At 39.3% G+C, this 22,456-nt stretch overlaps 2 protein-coding genes across 5 annotated transcripts in view; one reads left to right on the top strand and one right to left on the bottom strand.

Annotated features, from left to right (window-relative positions):
- TYSND1 (trypsin like peroxisomal matrix peptidase 1) overlaps window positions 1-22,456 on the bottom strand; it is a 1,185,869-nt gene that overhangs the window by 126,496 nt on the left and 1,036,917 nt on the right. The window lies entirely within an intron of this gene.
- DDX50 (DExD-box helicase 50) overlaps window positions 4,678-22,456 on the top strand; it is a 33,382-nt gene continuing 15,603 nt past the window's right edge. Inside the window, exons 1-9 of one of the 4 annotated variants that reach the window (XM_067025475.1) lie at window positions 4,713-4,940; window positions 8,099-8,210; window positions 8,587-8,883; window positions 11,415-11,490; window positions 12,150-12,328; window positions 14,847-14,964; window positions 15,069-15,254; window positions 15,750-15,895; window positions 19,993-20,142. In XM_067025475.1, the coding sequence (XP_066881576.1) occupies window positions 8,695-8,883; window positions 11,415-11,490; window positions 12,150-12,328; window positions 14,847-14,964; window positions 15,069-15,254; window positions 15,750-15,895; window positions 19,993-20,142 (1,044 nt within the window). In that variant the 5' untranslated portion in view covers window positions 4,713-4,940; window positions 8,099-8,210; window positions 8,587-8,694. Of the gene's footprint in view, window positions 5,749-8,098; window positions 8,211-8,586; window positions 8,884-11,414; window positions 11,491-12,149; window positions 12,329-14,846; window positions 14,965-15,068; window positions 15,255-15,749; window positions 15,896-19,992; window positions 20,143-22,456 lie in introns of all 4 variants that reach the window. The other 3 variants (XM_059052683.2, XM_067025474.1, XM_067025476.1) reach the window with 3 other exon arrangements.

Here is a 22,456-nt window from a genome sequence, read left to right as displayed (position 1 = left end):
TGCTAAGAGAAAACTGTTCTCTTGAAACAGCATGGTGACCTGAGCTTCGGAGTCAGATGAGTTTAAGTCCCAATTCCAATCCTTGGTAGCTGTGTGATGGAGAAAGTTACCAAACTTCTCTAATTCATTTTTTTCATCGGTAAAGGATATCTACTTTATAGAATTGTTGTAAGATTTGAGGATAATCTATTGAAAGTGCCCAATGCAGGAGGTACCTACTATTGTTACAAACATATGTGTGTATATATTGATTCACAAAACTTGTCTAATACATGGCCTACTATACAAAAACAGGTACCCTGTTTTTGCCAGGTTGTCTGGAATTCCTCCATTTAGAGAGTCCTTTAGGTTAAGATTATAGAAAAGTATCATTAATCAAAATCCAGATATGCCTGGGGGAGGTATTATGCTTTTGGCTAACAAGTTTTCAGTTAATACCTCATGCTATAAATAGGATAAAGTATGCAAAGCATGGGCTTATTGTGGCTACTCATCTAATGTGAGATCATGTTCATCCTCTTTCATCTGGGATCTCAGACCCCTAGGAATCCTCAGAATAGCTGGCTTCTGCAAAGTATTTTCAAAATTTCAAAAATTCTAATAGAAACTGTACATTCCCTTTGCTTAACTCCTTGCTACTAAAACATCAGTTTCTTTGCCAATGACTGAAATTACACTTGCTCAGTAATGCAACCCTATCACATGCTGGTGTGACATTGTTAAGCTTCATTTGTATCTTATTCATATATTAGAAGAATGATAATGAATCAATTATTATTATATATAATATATTATTAATATAATTATTTATTATTAAATGCAATTTAGCAGACAGAATGTTTCAAAGTGTCAGAGCCATGAGGAAAAAAAACAGAAAAAAGAGCCGTAGCAGTGAAAAAATTTGGGATTGGGGCTTCCCTGGTGGTGCAGTGGTTGAGAGTCCGCCTGCCGATGCAGGGGACGCGGGTTCGTGCCCCGGTCTGGGAAGATCCCACATGCCGCGGAGTGGCTGGGCCCGTGAGCCATGGCCGCTGAGCCTGTGCGTCCGGAGCCTGTGCTCCGCAACGGGAGAGGCCACAACAGTGAGAGGCCCGCGTACCGCAAAAAAAAAAAAAAAAAAAAAAAAAAATTGTGATCAACTGTATTTTAAGAACCCATCCTACAGCTACTTGAGAAGGCTTTTAAGGAATGGGGAAGACAGACTAGTGCGTAAAGGGAGTGTGGAAGAGACATGAGTCATGAAACAAGAATGGCGAGGGGATATATCAAAAACAAACTCATGACTATCTTTCTGGCCTCTACAGATCTTTCTCTCACTTGAAATCTTAGACACATGTTCCATTTTTAGCAGTTGAGCAGGTTCTATTTCTTGGGGAATGGTGCCCTCTTCTGGAGTAACTGATGTGACTATTCCCTTCCACCACTTGATTGAAAGCATCTACAAAGTAAGTGATTAGAGAAACAGACCTCCTCCCTCCATTTAAAAAGCTTTCCCAAATAATTCGAATTAGAAGCTAGATACATACATCAGTATACATATTCTAAATATGTTCAAAGCTGTCTCCTCGCCAACACTGTCAAAACCTGGAGCTAAAAGTAGAAATATAAGTACCTCTGTACATCATCTCTGCTGTACTGTTATATCAGGGGATCCCCCAATTTCCCTGAACTATCAGCAGGGAAGGCATTTTTGCCCCCCTCCCCACCTTACTAACAAAAAAACAGGTTTTCGAGTTTAGTTGGCCAAGGTCATATGGCTAGCAATGGCAGAAACATTGTTCCTGGTCCCTCTTTCATTTTCTTCTTCTTAGTACTCTCCTCACTCTCTGCCTCCAGTATCTCTTAATCGATTTATAGCTGACCCTTAAACTATTTCCATCTCATAACATTTAAAAATGATGGTTCAATTCCTCTTGTCACATAAGATTGACATGCAGATGCAAAATGATGGTTCTTTTTACCTTCTACTCTCTATGGGACAAAAATTAAAATCTAGCCCTCTAGGTTTGAGAATGACCAGAGAGAGGCAAGTTTATAAAAAGTCATCTTGTTTTTATAGAGTTTAATGAGCCAAAGTGAAAGGCAAGGGAAATCTTTATAGAATGTTGCAACAGACCATCAGATGAGACACCCCAACTGCCAAATTTTGAGAAAGAAATTATATCAGTGGCTCTGGCAAGATATTTGGAAAACAAAGATGTTCTAATAAGATTACATTTTGAGTTACTTGTACATTTTAATTATTCATGCTACCCCTTCAGGTTCCCCCCATAAATTTTTAAAATAAATTTATTTATTTTTATTTATTATTTTTGGCTGTATTGGGTCTTCGTTGCTGCAGGCTTTCTCTAGTTGCAGCTAGCAGGGGCTACTCTTCGTTGCGGTGCGCGGGCTTCTCATTGCGGAGCACGGCCTTTAGGCACACGGGCTTCAGTAGTTGTGGCTCGCGGGCTCTAGAGTGCAGGCTCAGTAGTTGTGGTGCACGGGCTTAGTTGCTCCGAGGCATGTGGGGTCTTCCTGGACCAGGGCTCAAACCCGTGTCCCCTGCATTGGCAAGTGGATTCTTAACCACTGTGCCACCAGGGAAGGCCCCCCCCCCAATAAATTTCATCATCAGTATAAATCTTTTGAGACTTATAGGGACCAAATATGAAAAAAAGAATTATTCCCTCATCCCCATTCCCAAGTTTTCTAGTTGATGCCCACTGAGAACACATATGTAGTGGTACCCCAGTTTTTTCAGCTAAGCCACAGTTTGGTCAAGTTACTTATGACTAGGTTTAATTTACACACAGTTGCCCTTTCCACCTGGCATAGACAGCAGCCAGAGTTTTCATTACATGAGTTTGGTGCTCAGAAAGGTAGGGCTTGTAGAGTGTCCCAAATCACAGAAGGTCATTTAAAAAACACTAGTATACTTATTAGTCTCTTGCCTAGGGCGCCTCCAACAGTCTAGTCCTTTCCTTTTTCAGACCTGCTGTATGACCTCCGACATAAAAAATGAATGCCAAACATAGTCTTGAGGAGCTAAAACTTCATCTGTATTTGATTTTCAACCACAACATACTGACATCTATTCCCATTATTATCCCAATTTTATACCTGTGACATTCTTAGCCACACCCACTCCTGCTTCCATGCACATCATACCCTGTCGTAGGGCTACAAAGACTTCACAGTGGTAGAATTGGGAGTGGGTGTGAGAGAGTGGGACAAAAAGGTTTTAGAAAAGACCAATCTAGAGATGCATAGCTATTCCCATAATCTAGGGAGAGATATGCATTTTTTCACCATCAACACCTGAACACTCCATTCACAGTATTGAATCCATAAGGTAACGTTTAGATAAACATATAGCCCCTGACTTCAGGCCAATCCACACTTAATGCAGGAGGCCTGTAGCAATCACAGATTTATCATTTGTGGTTTCAGCTATTCAGGACCAATCCCCAAACTCTAGGACTTGTAGCAATCTGAAATTTTGCTAAGACATAAGTTTGATGCTCAGGTTACAAGGCTGGTGTGCTAGACATTGTCAAGTGGTTTGTGAAGTGCCCCTGCTTCTACATCGCAATTTGGTTTCTTGCTCTCAAGCGTAGGTTGAAGAGATCATGAAGAGTTAAAAGGAAATAGCTCTGAAAGGAAAGCCAATCAGCTAGCACCAGTGATGTAAGAAAAGAAAGGTACATGCTCAGGAGTTAGTCCTTTGTAATATCAAAACGTTTCCAGTTTTGTTCAAGGTTGTAATTCAGGGCTAGTTAATCCCCATAACTAATATTCTTTTATCCACTGCAAATACATAATCTGTCAAAGACATTTAGGCTTATTTTTTCTCTAGGTGTCTCCAGGTTTTCCTAACATTATTCATTCTATGTTTCATAGGAGCATCTTCCCCCCAAACGCTTTGGTAAGCTCAAAGCTTTAAGGCTGGTGTGGCAGAGAAAGCATTGATATCGGATTCAGGAGTTGAGTTTTCTAGTCCTGACTGTGTGCCACGAACCGTGTGACTTCAGACAAGTAAATCCCTCTTTTAGGGGGTTAGTTTCCTCTAATGTCAAATGGGGAGGGTGGGAAGGCCCTAAACTAAACTAAGGACCAACTTCGTGACTAAAACCTAAGACTTGAGGGAAGGCTGTCCGGGCCTAGTCTTCACCTCAAGCCCATCTAACCCACTCCAGACCCCAAGACGCCCCTTCCCACCAACTCAGGGCCACTGGCCTAGTGCGAAGCTATTAGACGTTAACGCCTCACCCCGCAAAGGGCGGGGCCGAGGCCCGCAGCTTCCGGCGTCAAAAGGCGACGCGGCGCGTGGAGCTCCTATCGCCCCCCGCCACCCCACGAGCAGGTTCTCCTGCCTGCCAGCCCGCCGCGCACGCGCGCAGCCACTGCCGCCGCCTTTGAGGGGCTTCCTAGCCCCAGCAGTGAATGCTGGGAAGCCCCGAAGCATCTCCGATGTGGTCAAGAGAAATGTTCGGTGTGTGGTACAGAGAAGGAGAGGGAGAAAAAAAAAACCCGAACATTTTATGCTAATCTGTTCGCGCCTCCTTTATGGAGATTGGTCAGGGTTTTACTCTAGAAGCCAATCATTTCAGAAGAAGGGTGAGTCAATCGAGACTCCTCGCATTCATTGGCTGGGAGACCTAGTCGCAAGGAGAGAGTTTAAACGGAGAGTATCCGGGATTATTTTACCCCGCCGTGCGGTGCGTGTCCCGGAAGTGACGCACGGCCCTGGCCGGGAGGCGGCCCTGGCCGGGAGGCTGCCCTACCCCCGCTTCCTTTCACCCTGTCTCTACCCGTAGGTGGTTGTGGCCGCCGTGCCCAGAGGGAGGCGGCGGCAGCGGTGGCGGCGAATGATGCCTGGGAAACTCCTCTGGGGGGACATTATGGAGCTGGAGGCACCTTTGGAGGAGACCGAGAGCCAGAGGAAGGCGAGGCAAAAGGTGCGCTGAGGATGGGCCGCGCCTCCTTTTGGGCTGAGCCGGCTTGGGCGGGGAGGGGAGTCTACCTGATGGCCTGTCACAACCGGGCCGGAGCATCCGAGGGCCTCTCCTCGCGCCACCCTCGTCCCTGAGAGGTCGACCATTACTACCTCCACACCCCTAACCTGGAGAAGGGCAGCACTGGGCTTGGGCCTGACCTCCTGTGGTCCCCGTCCTTCCTGTCGGCGCCTACGAGATGGGCAGACTCAAGTTCTCATCGCGGAATCTGTTCTTTCTGTCCTTAAGCAGCGAGGCCTGTCATTTGGTTCTCGTTGGCCGTCTTAGAAGATGATTAAGAAAAACGATTGCCTTGAATATGTGTAACTTCTCCGTCATTCTGTCCTGTATGTGAGAATCTTGGGGAAAGCGATCTTAGATTTACAAACCTCGATAACGGGTCAGTAGAGGATTGAGGAAAAGTGTCACAGCCAAAATTGCCAGGATTTGGCTGTGATGGAGATCGCGTGGGTTGTATTAGTAATAGCCTTTTCTGTTAGTATTTTCATTCAATTCACAAGTGTTTATGGAGCCTAATTTATGCCAGACTTTTTGCTGGGCACCAAGAAGGCCCTTGTCCTCAAGGAACCTGTTAGAAGAGTTGTAGAGACTTCCTGCCCCATCCCTCAAAAGAAGAAAGAGACTTAGAGAAAAGAAAACAGAGCCTGGAGGGTAAGGAAGCAGTGTTTGAAGGCTGACATTTCACCAAAGAATGAAAATATTCTCTGTAGTCCCAGAGAGCAGAACCTACCCTTCTGACCTTATCACCAAGGTAAACTTGCCATTCCAGCCAAGCAGTTATTATTTTTTATTGTGGTAAAATACACATACCATAAAATTTACCATTTTAAGGTATACATTTTTGTAGCATTAAGTACACTCAAATTGGTCTGCAGACATCATATTTATTCATCTCCAGAACTTTTCATTCTCCCGGACTGAAGCTCTGTGCCCATTAAACACGGACTTCTCAGTTGCCCTCTCTCCCCAGCCCCTGACAACTACGATTCTCCTTTCTGTCTCTATGAATTTGACTGCTGTAGATAACTCATGTAAGTGGAATCACCAAGCAGTTGTTTTAATTTTGGTCTTTCTAAAATACTTGTCCCTCCTTCTGCATCCATATCCTATCCATCTGTCAAGGTTTAGTTTATGTCTTTTATAACCACTCCAGTGTACACATACAGTATTCTCATTCCCCCTTGAAGTCTTGTTAGAGTGCTATCTTTATCATTTGATTGGCATTTATTATGCCCTTCCTTGTAAAGTTAGCTCATTCTTCCTGAGTATCTCTTTCCCAAGTATTTCCCAAAGATCCTTGAGGGAAATGACCATATCTTTGTCCATGCTTGCATTTCACTATATCTTTGTGAATTAGTGGCTTTCACGTTTTAGTTTCTCCAGAGGTACTTGTTGATTTTCCTTTAATTATGAAAGATAACTAAAGATTTGGAAACAGATTGGAGTAACAACTAATAGAAATAGAGCATTCAAATAGTGGTCTGGCGTCCAGATGAAGGTAACTGGTTTTGGATGTGTTAAGATATGGAGCTGGGCCTTAGGTTCTCAGAACTGGAGTGCAGGTTAGGAAGGAAGCCTGGAAGTGTATGTTGAAGCCATGAAAATGGTATGAAAGTGTACATAGAGAACAGAGACTTAAGGAGCATCTACAGAAGGAGAAGGGAGAGGAGACATTGAAGAAGACAGAGGTAAGAGGGTAAGGAGGGAATATAGTGTGTTGTGGAAGCCAAGAAGGTGGAGAGTGTCGAGCACTGTGAATCTGATGTGGAACAATGTATTTCATCACCTTGGGTTATTGCTGGGCTTGAACCTAGAGGTCTCATTTTACGTTGCTTCATCTCCCTGAAGTGCAGGGCCCAGGAGCAATTCAGATGCTGAGGCTTGCTCTATAAATAATCTTGTTTTCCTATAGAAGAATCTATTGGTTTGGGGAGATGTGGGATAGTTCAGTTAACTAAAGATCAAATGATGTAACATATAACTGTATAACTTATATTAATGTAAAACTGTTCACAAAGCATTTTCAAATATGCTATTCAGTTTTCATAGCAACTCTTATTTCATGGATGAGAATATTGTATGTGAAAGTATTTTGTAGAAACTGTAAATCGTGGTGAAAATTTTGGTGCTGGTAGTTTTTCTTTCTTTCTTTTTTTTTTTTTTTTTTTGCCGTACGCGGGCCTCTCACTGTTGTGGCCTCTCCCGTTGCGGAGCACAGGCTCCGGACGCGCAGGCTCAGCGGCCATGGGTCACGGGCCCAGCCGCTCCGCAGCATGTGGGATCTTCCCGGACCGGGGCACGAACCCATGTCCCCTGCATCGGCAGGCGGACTCTCAACCACTGCGCTACCCGGTGCTGGTAGTTCTTACCAAGACTAGTCACTACCATCTAATTTATTTTGAACATTTCCATCTAATTTATTTTGAACATTTGACCAAGTAATTTTGAAGTGCTAAATTTCCAAATCATTTCTTGCTGTCCGCAAATATTAAAACAAAAGTTGGCATTTCAAAACTAAAGTTGCGGAAAGCCACCCACTTCCCCCCTTTTTAAGTTCTATTAACTAAATTTTTAAAACTTTAAACAATTTTCTGGGATTACTAATATAGTTATCATTCCATAGGAGTATAACAATTGGGTTTTTCGTTAACCTGTTTATCAGAGTTCAGGGAGGAAGCATGATGTGAAAAGAGCATGGGTTTTCAAGACAAACAGGGCTTGATTTCTAGCACTTTCACTTGCAAGAAATCCCATATGTGGGTCTTTGGCAAGTTACTTATCTCTAAGAACTTGTTTCCTCGTCTGTAAAATGGCAAAGGTGATACAGGTTCGCTATCCGTTATCCAAAATCCTTGGGGCTAGATATATTGTCGAATTCAAAATTCTGGGGATTTTTAAAAGGGTAACACCCTAGTAGGGTTTGGGGCCCCGGACCTATAATCAAACACCTTAATGTTAAATATGAATATTCATACTTAGTGGAATAAATAAAGATTACAGATAGTCTCACATTAGTTGAAGTCAAATTTTGCCACGAAGTGAGTTCAGGTCAGGTAAGGTTTTGTCTCCAAATAAGTTACAAAAAAACTTTCGGTTTTCAGAGCTTTATGGATATCGGAATTTCGGATAAGGGATTATGGACCTGTACTTCCCTTATAGGGTTGTTACGAAGATTTAAACAAGATAAGCTGAAAACATATTACACAATGCTGGGTAGGTACTCAGTAAAATATTAATTTTTTTCTTGGAGATATTAGAAGTTTTTGCTTGTTTTTTAATTTATAAATCTTGAGTTCTCATTCTTTTACTGAAAAGAAGCTATTTCAGTTTCCTTTAAATGTTATAATGGGATTAGAGAGGGACTAGAGGCCAGGTCTTAAGAGTGCAAGATTTGGGATGAGAAAGAAAGCAATAGGTAAAGCTTAGGCTTGGCATTAGCAACCAGTCTAGATTTCTACCAGGTACCTTTTCAAGAATACAGTAGATTGAGCTTTGCTGGTTGAGGGAGTCATACTCTAACTTCTCTAGAGTCTTAAAAGCAAAGCAAACCTTGTGACCCTCTTGTCACTGCTTCTTTGTTTTTCCACAGAGTGATAGAAGGAAGTCAAGGCACCATTATGACTCAGATGAGAAATCAGAAACAAGAGAAAATGGTGTTGCAGATGACCTGGATGCTCCCAAACCCAAAAAAGCTAAAATGAAAGAGAAACTAAATGGTGACACTGAGGAAGGATGTAATAGACTTTCACATGAATTTTCTAAATCTCGTAAGTCAAGAAGAAAAGATCTGTCAAATGGAGATATTGACGAATATGAAAAAAAATCAAAGCGAGTGTCATCCTTAGATAGTTCTACTCATAAATCAAGTGATAATAAACTAGAAGAGGTATGGATACTTTTTGTTTTGCATTTGATGTTATCCTTGAAATACAGGATAATTTGATTCTTTTAGACTAATTAGAATTGATTCTACAATATTTTCTGCTTAGTGTCCAATACTGTCAGTTGGACTGGGGAGTCTATACAGCTGAAACCTGAGCCTTTTCCCCTTTGTCTCTTGTTTCTTTCATTATATTGCTTTTTTCTTGGTGAGGGGATTGGTGCTGGGTGGGGGGGGGAACTTGGTCAAGTTTAAACCTTTCCTATACATTTGGGTTCCTAAGTAGATTTTCCAAATTGCTTATTGATGGTCACCTACTTGCATTTCTTATGGTTATTTCAGTCCTCATCATTACTCATGAATTAAATTCTGACTTGACTTTCTGAAACGGGGTACATGAAGACCTCTTGACTTTGTATATTTTGCTTTCTGTTTCTTGTACTTCTGTAACAATAGCAGCTTTCAATGATTTTTAGGTCTTACTGTAACTCAGTGTTAAAGCTGTTTGCTTTTTTAAAACAGAAGGGTATTAATTTTTTGGGAGGTATAGAAAACATGCTTAGTATAGAATCTTCATTCCTGGACTTATTACTTTTGCCAGTATCTGTTAGAGTAGGTATATATATATATATATATATATATATATTTTTTTTTTTTTTTTTTTTTTTTTTTTTTTTTTTGCGGTACGCGGGCCTCTCACTGCTGTGGCCTCTCCCGTTGCGGAGCACAGGGTCCGGACGTGCAGGCCCAGTGGCCGTGGCTCACGGGCCCAGCCACTCCGCGGCATGTGGGATCTTCCCGGCCGCATCGGCAGGCGGATTCTCAACCGCTGCGCCACCAGGGAAGCCCAGAGTAGGTATATTCTTGCACAGAATTTACTCAATTTGTTCTTGCACTTTTCCTCTAGCAGAGTTCATAGGTTTATCTGGGCATTACAAATTGTCATTAAATTACTTATCTCTTAAGCAAAAAACAACTTTGATATTCTTAATAACTCTTGGTATTTAATAATCTTTACATTTAAAAAATCTGATAGTTGCTGTTAATTTAAATACATTTGAGCTTAATTTAATGTGTAATCTTTGGGGAGCTTTGAGAAAAAATGTTGAATCCTTTACAATATGGTGTTTTTTTATTTGTGAGTTTGCTATTTGTCAGGAAACACATATGTTAGAGAGTTGTTCTAAATAAGGCCCTACAAATCTGTATTGCTGAGCAGCAGAGTATACTTCTTGCTCTGTTGGGGTTTTGCCTACTGTAGTGCTCTGTATTGTAATAAGCTTAACAGTTTATTATTTTGTTCAGATTATGTTAGGGTTCAGGAGTTCTAAATCTAGGAATTTATCCTCCTAAGGAGATTATCACGAGGTGTGCAGAGGTGTATGAATCAGTATTTTATCACAGTGATGTTGGTAATAGCGAAAAATTTAAACATCCTAAATGTCTGAGAGTAGGCGATTGGTTTGATAAAACATGCTATACCTATGTAATAGAATGCATTGATCTTAAAGGGCATAGATATGTTAGAAAGGTATTCAGTCTCTTATTAAATGAAAAAAAATGATTACAAAATAGTATATACATATGATTTTTTTCATTTAAAAATGTATGTGTGCATAGAGGAGTGTGTGTTTCAACTGTGTCTTTAGCTGATTGGATTGTAGATAATTTTACAATTTCTTTCTTTTAATATGTGGTTTCTAAAATTTCTGCAATGAAAATGTGTACTTTTCTAATAAAATTTTTTTCTCTTAATCTTGAAAAGATAACATTGAGGTTTGCTTAAATGGATTAAATTTGAATTTGATGTTATGATTTATCTGGTTCTTAGTTTGAAACTTGTTATGGTGTGTGGTTTTGGAACTACCTTCTTTAAACAACCAGTAATAAAGTTTTAAAGTAGATATATTGTCTTTGTTCTATATATGCATTGACTAGTACACAAAGTTTTCAATAGATGTTAAATGACAATGTCATGCTAACCTCTATATATGTTTGAGAAATTTTCAAGCTTACAGGAACTTTTCCTTGTATTAGTGACCTAAAAAATGCTTTTTAGAGTCATAGAACAGCTTATTTAACTTTTAGTTTTAGAAACAATTTACTTTCCTCATTGCTTAGCTTCTGGGGCGGGTTTATAGGCTTGTGTTAATCTTCGTAATTAATATTATCTATATCTGTGAATATGATTTAGATTATTGAATACCTCTTTCATAATACCTTCAGTCAAGTGGAATTATATTTTGATCTATGTAGTAAATGTATTTCTAAAGAGTTTTGTGTGTGAATTAATCATTTTTAAATGTATTATGGGAAAGTGTATTAAGTAAGCTTGTTATTTAAAGAGATAGTTTTGAAATTAAAAGAATTTCCCACTAATTTATCTTGTAAGTTAACCTATACAGTTTTTGCAAATACTAATTAAGTTGGTTTGTTAGCTCATTTAGTAGAACTAAAAGCAGTAAATGAGTAAAAGATTCTAAAGACCTGGTGGGATATGAACTATATCAGTTAGGTCTTTGATTTCATTTTGACAGACCCTAACGTGTGAACAGAAAGAAGGAGCCTTCTCCAATTTCCCTATTTCTGAAGAGACTATAAAGCTTCTGAAAGGTACAATGAATTTTAATGGATATGCAATTGAAAATCTAAAACTAGATTTTAGAAAACTCTTGTGCCTTTTCTGACCAAAAGGAGAATATACAAAGCATAGAGAAATAGCTTTTTAAATTGCAGTTATTTCTACATAATTTGTTTGGTATTTGGTTTGGTTTTTAACTTTAAAGAATTATATGTATTTGTCAAAAGTTCAGGCCAATTTTTTAAAAAAATGAATTTATTTTTGGCTGTGTTGGGTCTTCACTGATGTGTGCGGGTGTGCTGGCTTCTCATTGCGGTGGCTTCTCTAGTTGCAGAGCATGGGCTCTAGGTGCGTGGGCTTCAGTGGTTGTGGCTTGTGGGCTCTAGAGCGCAGGCTCAGTAGTTGTGGCACACAGGCTTAGTTGCTCCGCGGCATGTGGGATCTTCCCGGACCAGGGCTCGAACCCGTGTCCCCTGCATTGGCAGGCAGATTCTTAACCACTGCGCCACCAGGGAAGTCCCTCAGACCAATTTTTAAATAATTCCTCTTTGGGGTAGGAATAACTGTAAATGTTGTTAGGTGATGTATGTTTAGGCACATGTTGATGAATCAGGAATGTTATTTTCAAATAAATGTATTTTTTCCTATTGCTGGTCTTAAGTAAATATTTCAATGAAATCTCATTTTACAGGTCGAGGGGTAACATATCTCTTTCCTATTCAAGTTAAGACTTTTGGTCCTGTATATGAAGGAAAAGATTTAATTGCTCAAGCGCGGACAGGAACAGGAAAGACATTCTCTTTTGCCATCCCCTTGATTGAAAGACTCCAAAGAAATCAAGAGACAATTAAAAAAAGCCGCTCACCAAAGGTAACCATTATAGGGAGTAAAAGGTTTAAACATTACTCTAATGGAAAGAGAAAGAAAGAGTATACTGGTCTTGGGAATGCCCTGGTGGTCCAGTGGTTAGGACTCAGTGCTTTCACTGCTGTGGCCCGGATTCAATCTCCAAGCAGGGGTTGAATCTGAGAACTAAGATCCTGCAAGCTGCACAGCGTGACCAAAATAAAAAACCAACAACAAACCACAGTATACTGGTCTTAAGTTCAAGTACCCCAAAGATAGAAAAGTTAGTCCTGGGGCATAAAGTAAAAATTTGGTTCCTAAAGCAAAAATTTGATTTTTAAGATAAATCTCAAGTAAAGCTAAAGTGAGTTATTGCATATGAATGTAATGTGTATGGATCCATAGATGTCTTTGCTAACTGTATATTATGAAGCCAGCATATCTAAGTTTAGGACTATTTACAGTTAGTATGTTAAGTGACCTTTTTCTTCTCTTTTTTCAGTTCTGACCTTCGTGGTTTTTTTTTTTTGTGGTACGCGGGCCTCTCATTGCTGTGGCCTCTCCCGTTGCGGAGCACAGGCTCCAGACGCGCAGGCTCAGCGGCCATGGCCCACAGGCCCAGCCACTCTGCGGCATGTGGGATCCTCCTGGACTGGGGCACGAACCTGCGTCCCCTGCATTGGCAGGCGGACTCTCAACCGCTGCGCCACCAGGGAAGCCCCTGACCTTTGCTTTTAAAGTGATTTTGATGAAGAGGTATTTGTTTATTTGGTCATTCAGTAAATAATATTTATTTTACTGATTGACTTTAAGAGTATTATAGAAATGATACTGCTACTCCTTGTGTTGTTGGAGTACTGGAGATCTGTCTTAATTTATCAGTAGTAAAGAACAGAGAGGACCTAGTGAGATTTTAGCCTAAAATTTGACCCTTTTAGAACCTATGTTCACTTTCAGGTTCATAAACATGAAGAAGAAAAAAATCAGTATTGGGACTTCCCTGGCAGTCCAGTGGTTAAGACTCCGCACTGCAGGGGGCACGGGTTCCATCCCTGGTTGTGGAACTAAGATCCCACATGCCACGCACCGTGGCCAAGAAAAAGAATCAGTATCAAAATTTGAACAGATATGTGGCTAAAAGTAATTTGTTATTTGAGACTCCTAAATATTATTACGGTGTGAAAGTAAATTCACATATATGAATGTAATTAAATAATAGTGGTCTTGGAACAGGACAAATCTTTTTTTAGAGAGTTCCGTTTCTTAGGTGAAATTAGGAAGTCTGAAAGTAATAGAAATAGAACACAGTCCCAACACTGCCTTTAAAAAGCTTTTATGCTAGAAGGACATTACTAGAGATTCCAGCTCCACCACTTCTAGCTACTTGATCTTGGGCAAGACTCAACTTCTCTAAGACTCATGTTCCTCATTTGTAAAATTGGGAAAATAATGCCACCTCATTGGGTTTTTGTGAGGATCAAATTAAATAATTCGTGTAAAGCACTATTGTTTGCAGAATTATAATTGGCATTGTACATAGAAAGTTTATGGCTACTTTTTGTTAAATCTGCCCTTTCTAAATATCAAAAAAAGAGAAATAGAGGTAAATCAATTTTTGTATAACCTGTTTGAAACATAAGTTTTATTTGCTTAATAAGGGGCTTTGCCCCTTTTTTAGTAAGTCTCTTGGGATCCTGTGTAGAAGAAGCTGCTCTCATTAAACACCAAACAGTTAAGTGCATTCTCTGGTACTAGCTACAAATTCGATTTCATATTCTACTTAACAAATAAATTGAAAAATTTTTTTTAAAAAGTGGCACATATTGGGCATTCATTCATTCATTCACTCATTCAACAAATATTTTTTGAGTATCTATTCTGTGCCAGGCACTGTTTGAAGTTCAGGGAATATATTGAATAGTAACTCAAACTGACATAAATCCCTCTCTTCGTGGAGCTTACATTTTAGTGGGTGAGACAGACAATGAGCAAATCAGTAGAATATAAATATTTTACATGGTGTAAGTGCTAAGGAGAAACAGTGAAGCACGGTTGGGAGGATATGAAAAGAGGGTTAGGAACCTCATTGAGAAAGTGACTTTTGAAAAGAGACCTTAAGGGAGTAAGGGAGGATATAATAAACATAAGCTGTTCTTGTTGTTGTTATTTGTGCTCTGTCTTTAAATACTATGACATTAATGATGAGATTCCTAGTTTGTTTTTTTTTTTGATTTTTTTTTTTGCGGTACACGGGCCTATCACTGTTGTGGCCTCTCCTGCTGTGGAGCGCAGGCTCTGGACGTGCAGGCTCAGTGGCCATGGCTCACGGGCCTAGCCGCTCCGCGGCACGTGGGCTGTGGGATCTTCCCAGACCGGGGCACGAACCCATGTCCCCTGCATCGGCATGCGGACTCTCAACCACTGCGCCACCAGGGAAGCCCGAGATTCTTAGTTTTAAATGCACCTTAAAAAATAGTCTTCTCAGTTTGAACTTAGAGGTCTACAGAAACTTACCTTTTTGTTTTTTAAACCTTTTGCTCAGGTACTTGTTTTGGCTCCTACAAGGGAACTGGCAAACCAAGTAGCCAAAGACTTCAAAGATATAACTAAGAAACTCAGTGTGGCATGTTTTTATGGTGGAACATCATATCAAAGCCAAAGTGAGTAAATGTGTATGATGACAGCACAAAGATCTATTTGCTACTCAACTCTAAAATCTACATTTGAATTTTTACATATTATTGATATTTCTCTCCTCTCACAGTTAATCATATTCGAAATGGTATTGACATCTTAGTTGGGACCCCTGGTCGTATCAAAGATCATCTGCAGAGCGGCCGATTAGATCTTTCTAAACTGCGCCACGTTGTGCTTGATGAAGTGGATCAAATGTTAGATTTAGGTTTTGCTGAACAAGTTGAAGATATTATCCATGAATCCTACAAAACTGGTATATCCTAATTCAAAATAAACACATTAGCAATTCTTTTCTTATCTAAAAGCTTATGAATTTTTTATTTTATGATTTTTAATACATTGTCACCAGTGTTCTAACAAAACTAAAGGTATTTGGTATCTGTTTTCTTCCTGAACAAGAAAGTACAATAGCATACTTTAACCATTTTCTTAGCTTTCTTTGCTTTCTTCCATGTATTATTTTATCGTAAGTAGTTTTACTAACTCATTTTACTGATTTCGTTGCTCATTGTTGCTTCTTAAATTCTCATCTTTCTTCTAGGTTCAGTTTTCTTCATATTGATATTTTCCCTCAATTTTGAAAGTTGAAAGTTTTGATACTTGCAGTAAAGTTTATATGTTCAAAATTCACCCCAAGTTTTGAATTTTTCATTATTTCTTTGAAGTTTGGGGGGATTTTTAAGAGCTGACTACATTGTGGGATATTAAGAAATTGAGAAAGCATTTGAATTCTTTTTGTTTATTTAAGATTCTGAAGACAATCCTCAGACTTTACTTTTTTCTGCAACTTGCCCACAGTGGGTATACAAAGTTGCAAAAAAATACATGAAATCCAGATATGAACAGGTTGACCTTGTTGGGAAAATGACTCAAAAGGCTGCAACTACTGTGGAAGTAAGTAGCTTTCCAGTGTGATAGATTTTAGCTTTTAGTTGATATTTTGAAATTTGTTGAAGCTAAACTTATGTTTTGGGTACCAGTTCAGGCCAAATATCTCTTTTTTGCCCTTAGTCAATAAGATACCTATGTATTTCTATAGTCTGAGACTCAGGAGCAGTAAAATAAATAGGGGGAAGAAAGTTTGTGAACAGGCAAGTCCTAACAGGAGATATACAGGCATCCATAGAGACAGACTTAAAGTATGTAGAACGTGAAAAATGAAATAATTCATCCCAATTTGCTGGTGTTGGGATAATTTGTTAAAGCTTAGGTGGAAAAAGATCCTCATTTCATACTGTATCCCAAAAATATTCCCAAAGATTTAAAAAAATTAAGCTATAAAATAATTTACAGCAGATTGTAGGTCAACAGTTATTTGATTTGAGGAAAGAGAAGGCTTTTCTAAACATAAAGACAGAAGAAGGCACCATAAAGGAAAGGGTTTATAATTTTGACTCCATGAAAATTTAAACATAGTATTTTTTTTAAAGAGTTAAAGGTGATATTTGCATTATTTTGACAGGTATGTACCATATGTCACTTTTACACTTGACAGATAGACATATGTGTATGTAAATAAAAATAGTCCAGGTGAACAAGAGTATAATCTATAAATACAATGTAATGGTTTAAAAGAATGAATTTGATAAAAACCAGATTATAAGATAAGTACCGAATCATATTATTTAAAAAAATACACAAATAATCCTAAATGGATTCTTTAGGTATTTATGTACAAAGATAGGTAGGAAGGATAAACATCAAACTAATAATAATGATTACTTCTGGGAAAGAGGACTTTTATAGTATGGGATGGTCAAAGGAAGTTTTGTATATTTTGTAATGGCTGAAAGTTTTACATTAAGAACATAAAATGTATCAGTGAAGAAAAGCTTATTAATGGGACTTCCCTGGTAGTCCGGTGGGTAAGACTGTGCACTCCCAATGCAGGGGGCTTGGGTTCGATCCCTGGTCAGGGAACTAGATCCCACATGCACACAGCAAGTAAGAGCCCACATGCCACAACGAAGAGCCCGCATGCTTCAACTAAGACCTAGTGCAGCCAGAATAAATTAAAAAAAGAAAAGAGAAAAGTTTATTAAGGACACTTTCAAACATGTACAAAAGTTGAATAGGGGCTTCTCTGGTGGCACAGTGCCGATGCAGGGGACACAGGTTCATGCCCCGATCCGGGAAGATCCCACATGCTGCGGAACGGCTGGGCCCGTGAGCCACGGCTGCTGAGCCTGCGCGTCTGGAGCCTTTGCTCCGCAACGGGAGAGGCCACGACGGTGAGAGGCCCCATACCGCAAAAAAAAAAAAAAGTTGAATAGTACAAAGGATCTGATGTACCCATCACTAGGCTTTAACACTGATATTTTCTATACCCCCATACATTCTTTAATCCCTACATTTGAAGCAGTCCAGTCATCATTTCATTTTTGTATAATTATATATATTTTTAAAAGAATAAGGCCTCTTTAAAAACAGAAAACCACAAAATTACCATCATAGTATAAAAAACCCCAATTTTTAAATATCTTTAAATACCTAGTGTTCACATTACCCTAGTTGTCTTTTTTTCGTAAATAGGTTGTTTGAATATGGATTCAAGTAAGATCCTTATATTGCTACTAATTTATGTCTTAAGTCTTTTTTTATCCATGTGTTGAACGTTTATTCACCATCTTTTTTTAAAATTGAAATATAGTTGACGTACACTATATTGTTAGTTTCAGGTGTACTGCATAGTGATTTGATATTTGCATATATTGTGAAATGATCACAATAAGTCTAATAACCATCTGTTCCCATACAAAGTTGTTGCAATATTTTTGACAGTATTCCTTATGCTGTATATTGCATCCCCGTGGCGTATTTTATAACTAGAAGTTTGTACCTATCAATCCCCTTTACCTGTTTTGGGTCCCCACCTCCCCCGCCCACACTTTGGCAACCACCATTTTGTACTCTGTGTGTCTGTTTTCATTTTGTTTTGTTTCGTTTTTTAGGATTCCACATATAAGTGAGATCATACAGTATTTGTCTTTCTCTGTCTGACTTACTTTCTAGATTCATCCATGTAGTCAAAAATGGCAAGGTTTCATTTTCTTATTGATGGCTGAGTAATATTCCATTGTATGTATACCCCACATCTTCTTTATCCATTCCTCTGTTAAATCCTTTAAAACACAGGTTCCTCTGTCCCTTTTTTTCTTTTTTTAAATTTATTATTTTTTAAATTTTATTTATTTTTGGCTGAGTTGGGTCTTCGTTGCTGCACGCGGGCTTTCTCTAGTTGCAGCGAGTGGGGTCTACTCTTCATCGCAGTGTGCAGGTTTCTCATTGCGGTGTCTTCTCTTGTTGAGGAGCATGGGCTCTAGGTACGCGGGCTTCAGTAGTTGTGGCTCGCAGGCTCCAGAGCTAAGGCTCCGTAGTTGTGGCGCACGGGCTTAGTTGCTCTGCGGCATGTGGGATCTTCCCGGACCAGGGCTTGAACCCGTGTCCCCTGCATTGGCAGGCGGATTCTTAACCACTGCACCACCAGGGAAGCCCTGTCCCTTTTTTTTCTTTGCAATTTTTATTGAACTGATAATTTGTCTTACAAGTTTCCCATAGTCTCAATTTTGCTGATTTGCAACCCTGTGATATTAGTTAACATGTTCCTCTGCTTTCATTTTCTGGTGAGTTGATGGTAGATTGTGAGGCTTGATCAGATTCAGGATCTTTTTTATTTTTATTTTTGAGAGGTAGGGAGGAAGAAGCAGGACTTTGACATACCTGGTACAAATGATTCTTAGTTTTCTTCTTTGTGCTTATCTCTTTTTTCCATGTGTTATGTAATTAATTGTTTTAAACAATGTTATTGAGATATAATATGTTAAAATGCACAGACTTAAAATGTTACAGTATATTTTTTCCCCAACATTTTATCATGAAGGTTTCAAACAGGCTGAAAAGTTGAGAGAATTTTACAATGAACACACATACACCCAGCAGCTAGATTCTTCCATTAATATTTTGCTATATTTGCTTTATTGCATATCTACTCATCCCTATATCCATCTGATTTTTTTATTTATTTCAAATTGCAGAAATCAGTATAATTCCCCATAAGTATTTTAGTGTGCATATCTTTAGCTAGAGTTCAATATTTACAATTTTTTTATTGAAGTAAAGTTCACATAACTAAAATTAACCACTTTGAAGTGTACCATTCAGTGTCGTTTAGTACATTCACAGTGTTATACAACCATTGCTTCTATCTACTTCTAAAATGCTTCATTACCTAAAAAGGAAATCCTGTAACTATTAAGCGTTTACTCCCTATTCCCCGCTTCTCCTAGCCCCTGGCAACCATCAATCTGCTTTCTGTCTCTATGGATTTACCTCTTCTGGTTATTTCATATAAATGTAATCATTACAACATTTGGCGTTTTTGTGTCGGGCTTCTTTCATGTAGCATGTTTTCAAGGTTCATCCACCTAATAGTTACAATTTTTGAGATAAGATTTATATACAACAGAATGCAAAATTTTTAGTGTACATTTGCTTCATTTTGACAAATTCATACATGTGTGTAACCCAAACCCCTATCAAAACAAAGAATATTACCATGATCACAGAAAGTTCCCCTGTGCCCCTGCCCAGTCCCCATTCAGAGCAACTACTGTTCTGCTTTTTTTCCATCATAGATTATAGATTAGTTTTGCCTGTTCTAGAGCTTCAGACAAACGGAATCATATTGTGTATACTCTTTTTCTGTAAGGCTTCATTCACCCAGCATATGATTTGAGATTCATCCATATTGTTGCATGGATCAGTAGTTGGTTCCTTTTAATCACTGAACAGTATTCCACTGTATAAGTATACTACAATGTGCTTATCCATTCACCTACTGATTGCTGTTTTCAAATGGGGTTGAGGAGAATCGTTGTCTTATTGTCTTCCAGGAAGGCCAATTCTTGAACAAATAGAAAAAAAAATGTACAAGAGAAATCTTTTTCAATGATTTTAATGAAGCAGATATTTGATATTTTCTTTCTTCAAAGCATCTGGCCATCCAGTGCCATTGGTCTCAGAGGCCAGCAGTTATTGGAGATGTCCTTCAAGTCTACAGTGGGTCTGAAGGGAGGGCTATTATCTTCTGTGAGACCAAAAAGAATGTAACTGAAATGGCCATGAATCCACATATAAAACAGGTAAGTCTTTTTTCATGCTTTCTCTAATTGAGATTATAGGTATGAATCACTGAGCAAAAAAAAATCATGTCCTTTGTGGACTCGGTTTGATAGTCATTCTTGGAATTGAGTCTCATTCAGAAAGAATTTATAGCCGGCCTCTCATGATCTGTTAAGTCAGGATAGAATTCTATCCGTTTTCATCAGAAGTTTTCTTAATACTCTGCAAATGTGATCTTGAAAATACAAAGAGTGAAACAAAATGAGTTTCTATGGGTAAGAGTGGGTAATATTTTAGAGTTGTGTGTAAGAAGAGTCGCAAATATTTATTGAATGAATGGATCAGAACACTAAATCCATGTGGTTTTTTTTTGTTGTTGTTGTTGTTTTTGCGGTATGTGGGCCTCTCACTGCCGTGGCCTCTCCCGTTGCGGAGCACAGGCTCCGGACACACAGGCCCAGCGGCCATGGCTCACGGGCCCAGCCACTCCGCGGCATGTGGGATCCTCCCGGACCGGGGCACGAACCTGCATACCCTCCATCGGCAGGCAGACTCTCAACCACTGCGCCACCAGGGAAGCCCTCTGTTAACTGTTTTTTTTTTTTTTTTTTGCGGTACGTGGGCCTCTCACTGCTGTGGCCTCTCCCGTTGCAGAGCACAGGGTATGGACACGCAGGCTCTGGATGTGCAGGCTCAGTGGCCATGGCTCATGGGCCCAGCAGCTCCGCAGCGTGTGGGATCTTCCCGGACCAGGGCACGAACCCATGTCCCCTGCATCGGCAGGCGGGCTCTCAACCACTGCGCCACCAGGGAAGCCCTGTTAACTTTGTATAGTAGAAAATTTCAAACTTATACAAGGCATACACAGAAGTTGACAGTGTAATGTGTTCATTTTCCAGCTGCAACAATTATCTTATTTCATCCAAATGCCCACTCACTTCTTGCTCCTGAAATTATTCTGATGTAAACCTTAGATAACATGTTATCACGCCCATAAATATTTGGGTACATATCTCTAATGGAAAAGGATTATTATTATTTTTTAAAATGTATTCTTTTGGCTGCGCCATGTGGCATGTGGGATCTTGGTTCCCCAACCAGGGTTTGAACCCGTGCCCCCTGTAGTGGAAGCGTGGGGTCTTAACCACTGGACTTCCAGGGAAGGCCAGGAAAGGGTTATTTTTTAAAAAACTCACAATACGGGCTTCCCTGGTGGCGCAGAGGTTGGGAACCTGCCTGCCAGCGCAGGGTACAAGGGTTCAAGCCCTGCTTTGGGAAGATCCCACATGCCGCGGAGCAACTAAGCCCATGTGCCACAGCTGCTGAGCCTGCGCTCTAGAGTCTGCGAGCCACAGCTGCTGGGCCCGCGTGCCACAGCTACTGAGGCCCGTGCATCTAGAGCCAATGCTGCACAACGGGAGAGGCCACTGCAGTGAGAGGCCCGCACACCGCAGCGAAGAGTAGTCCCGCTCGCCACAACTAGAGAAAGCCTGTGCAGAGCAACGAAGACCCAATGCAACCAAAAGTGAATAATAAATAAAAAACCAACCAAACAAAAACACTCACAATACTGTTATGACATCTAAAAAATTAATAGTAATTAATATCTTCAAATATAAATTAGTCTTCAGATTCTCAATTGCTTCATACATGCTCTGTTTTCTCTTCTGTAGTTTGTTTATTGGAACCTGGATCCAAATAAGAGTCTTATGTTGTGTGATTTCATTAAGTCTCTTCAATATTTGAATTCTTCCATCTGTTTTTTTCTTGTAGTTCTTTTTATTATTATTTAAGAAACCAAGTTTTCATAATCTAGAGTATTGCTTCCCTGTGATATCATTTAACATGCTCTTCTGTTTTCTCTATTTCCTATAAATTCAGGTTTGTCTGTTTGTGGCAAAATTATTTCATAGGCAATGGTGCACTTCCATCAGGAGGTATATAATGTGTAGTTCTTTCTCTTTTTGTGATGTTAACATTCATTGATAATAACACCCTTGGTCCTTGTGTCAGTGTCTCTCCAGTTTTTTTTTTTTGTCTGTCATTTGTTATCTAGAAGATTCCCAAGGAAGGGCTCATGGAAACAATATTCACTATTGATAATAGCTTGTTTGTAACTTTATACCTTAAAAATCATTTTGGATGGATATAACATTCTTGGTTCACATTTTCTTTCCTTCAGTATCTTAAATATGTTTTCCATTGGAATAAAGCGTACTATAATAAAAAGTCTGATGCCAGTTTGATTTTTTTTTTCCCCTTATAAGTGATTTGTTTTTTTGCCTGAATACAAAAGCTTTTTTCCTTTTTCTTTAAAAATCAGTAGTTTTACTA

This window comes from Kogia breviceps, chromosome 2, assembly GCF_026419965.1.
Source record: "Kogia breviceps isolate mKogBre1 chromosome 2, mKogBre1 haplotype 1, whole genome shotgun sequence".
In the NCBI taxonomy this organism is placed as follows: Eukaryota; Metazoa; Chordata; class Mammalia; order Artiodactyla; family Physeteridae; genus Kogia; species Kogia breviceps.
Note: the sequence above shows the minus strand (reverse complement) of the source record. Positions and strands in the feature narration are given on the sequence as shown.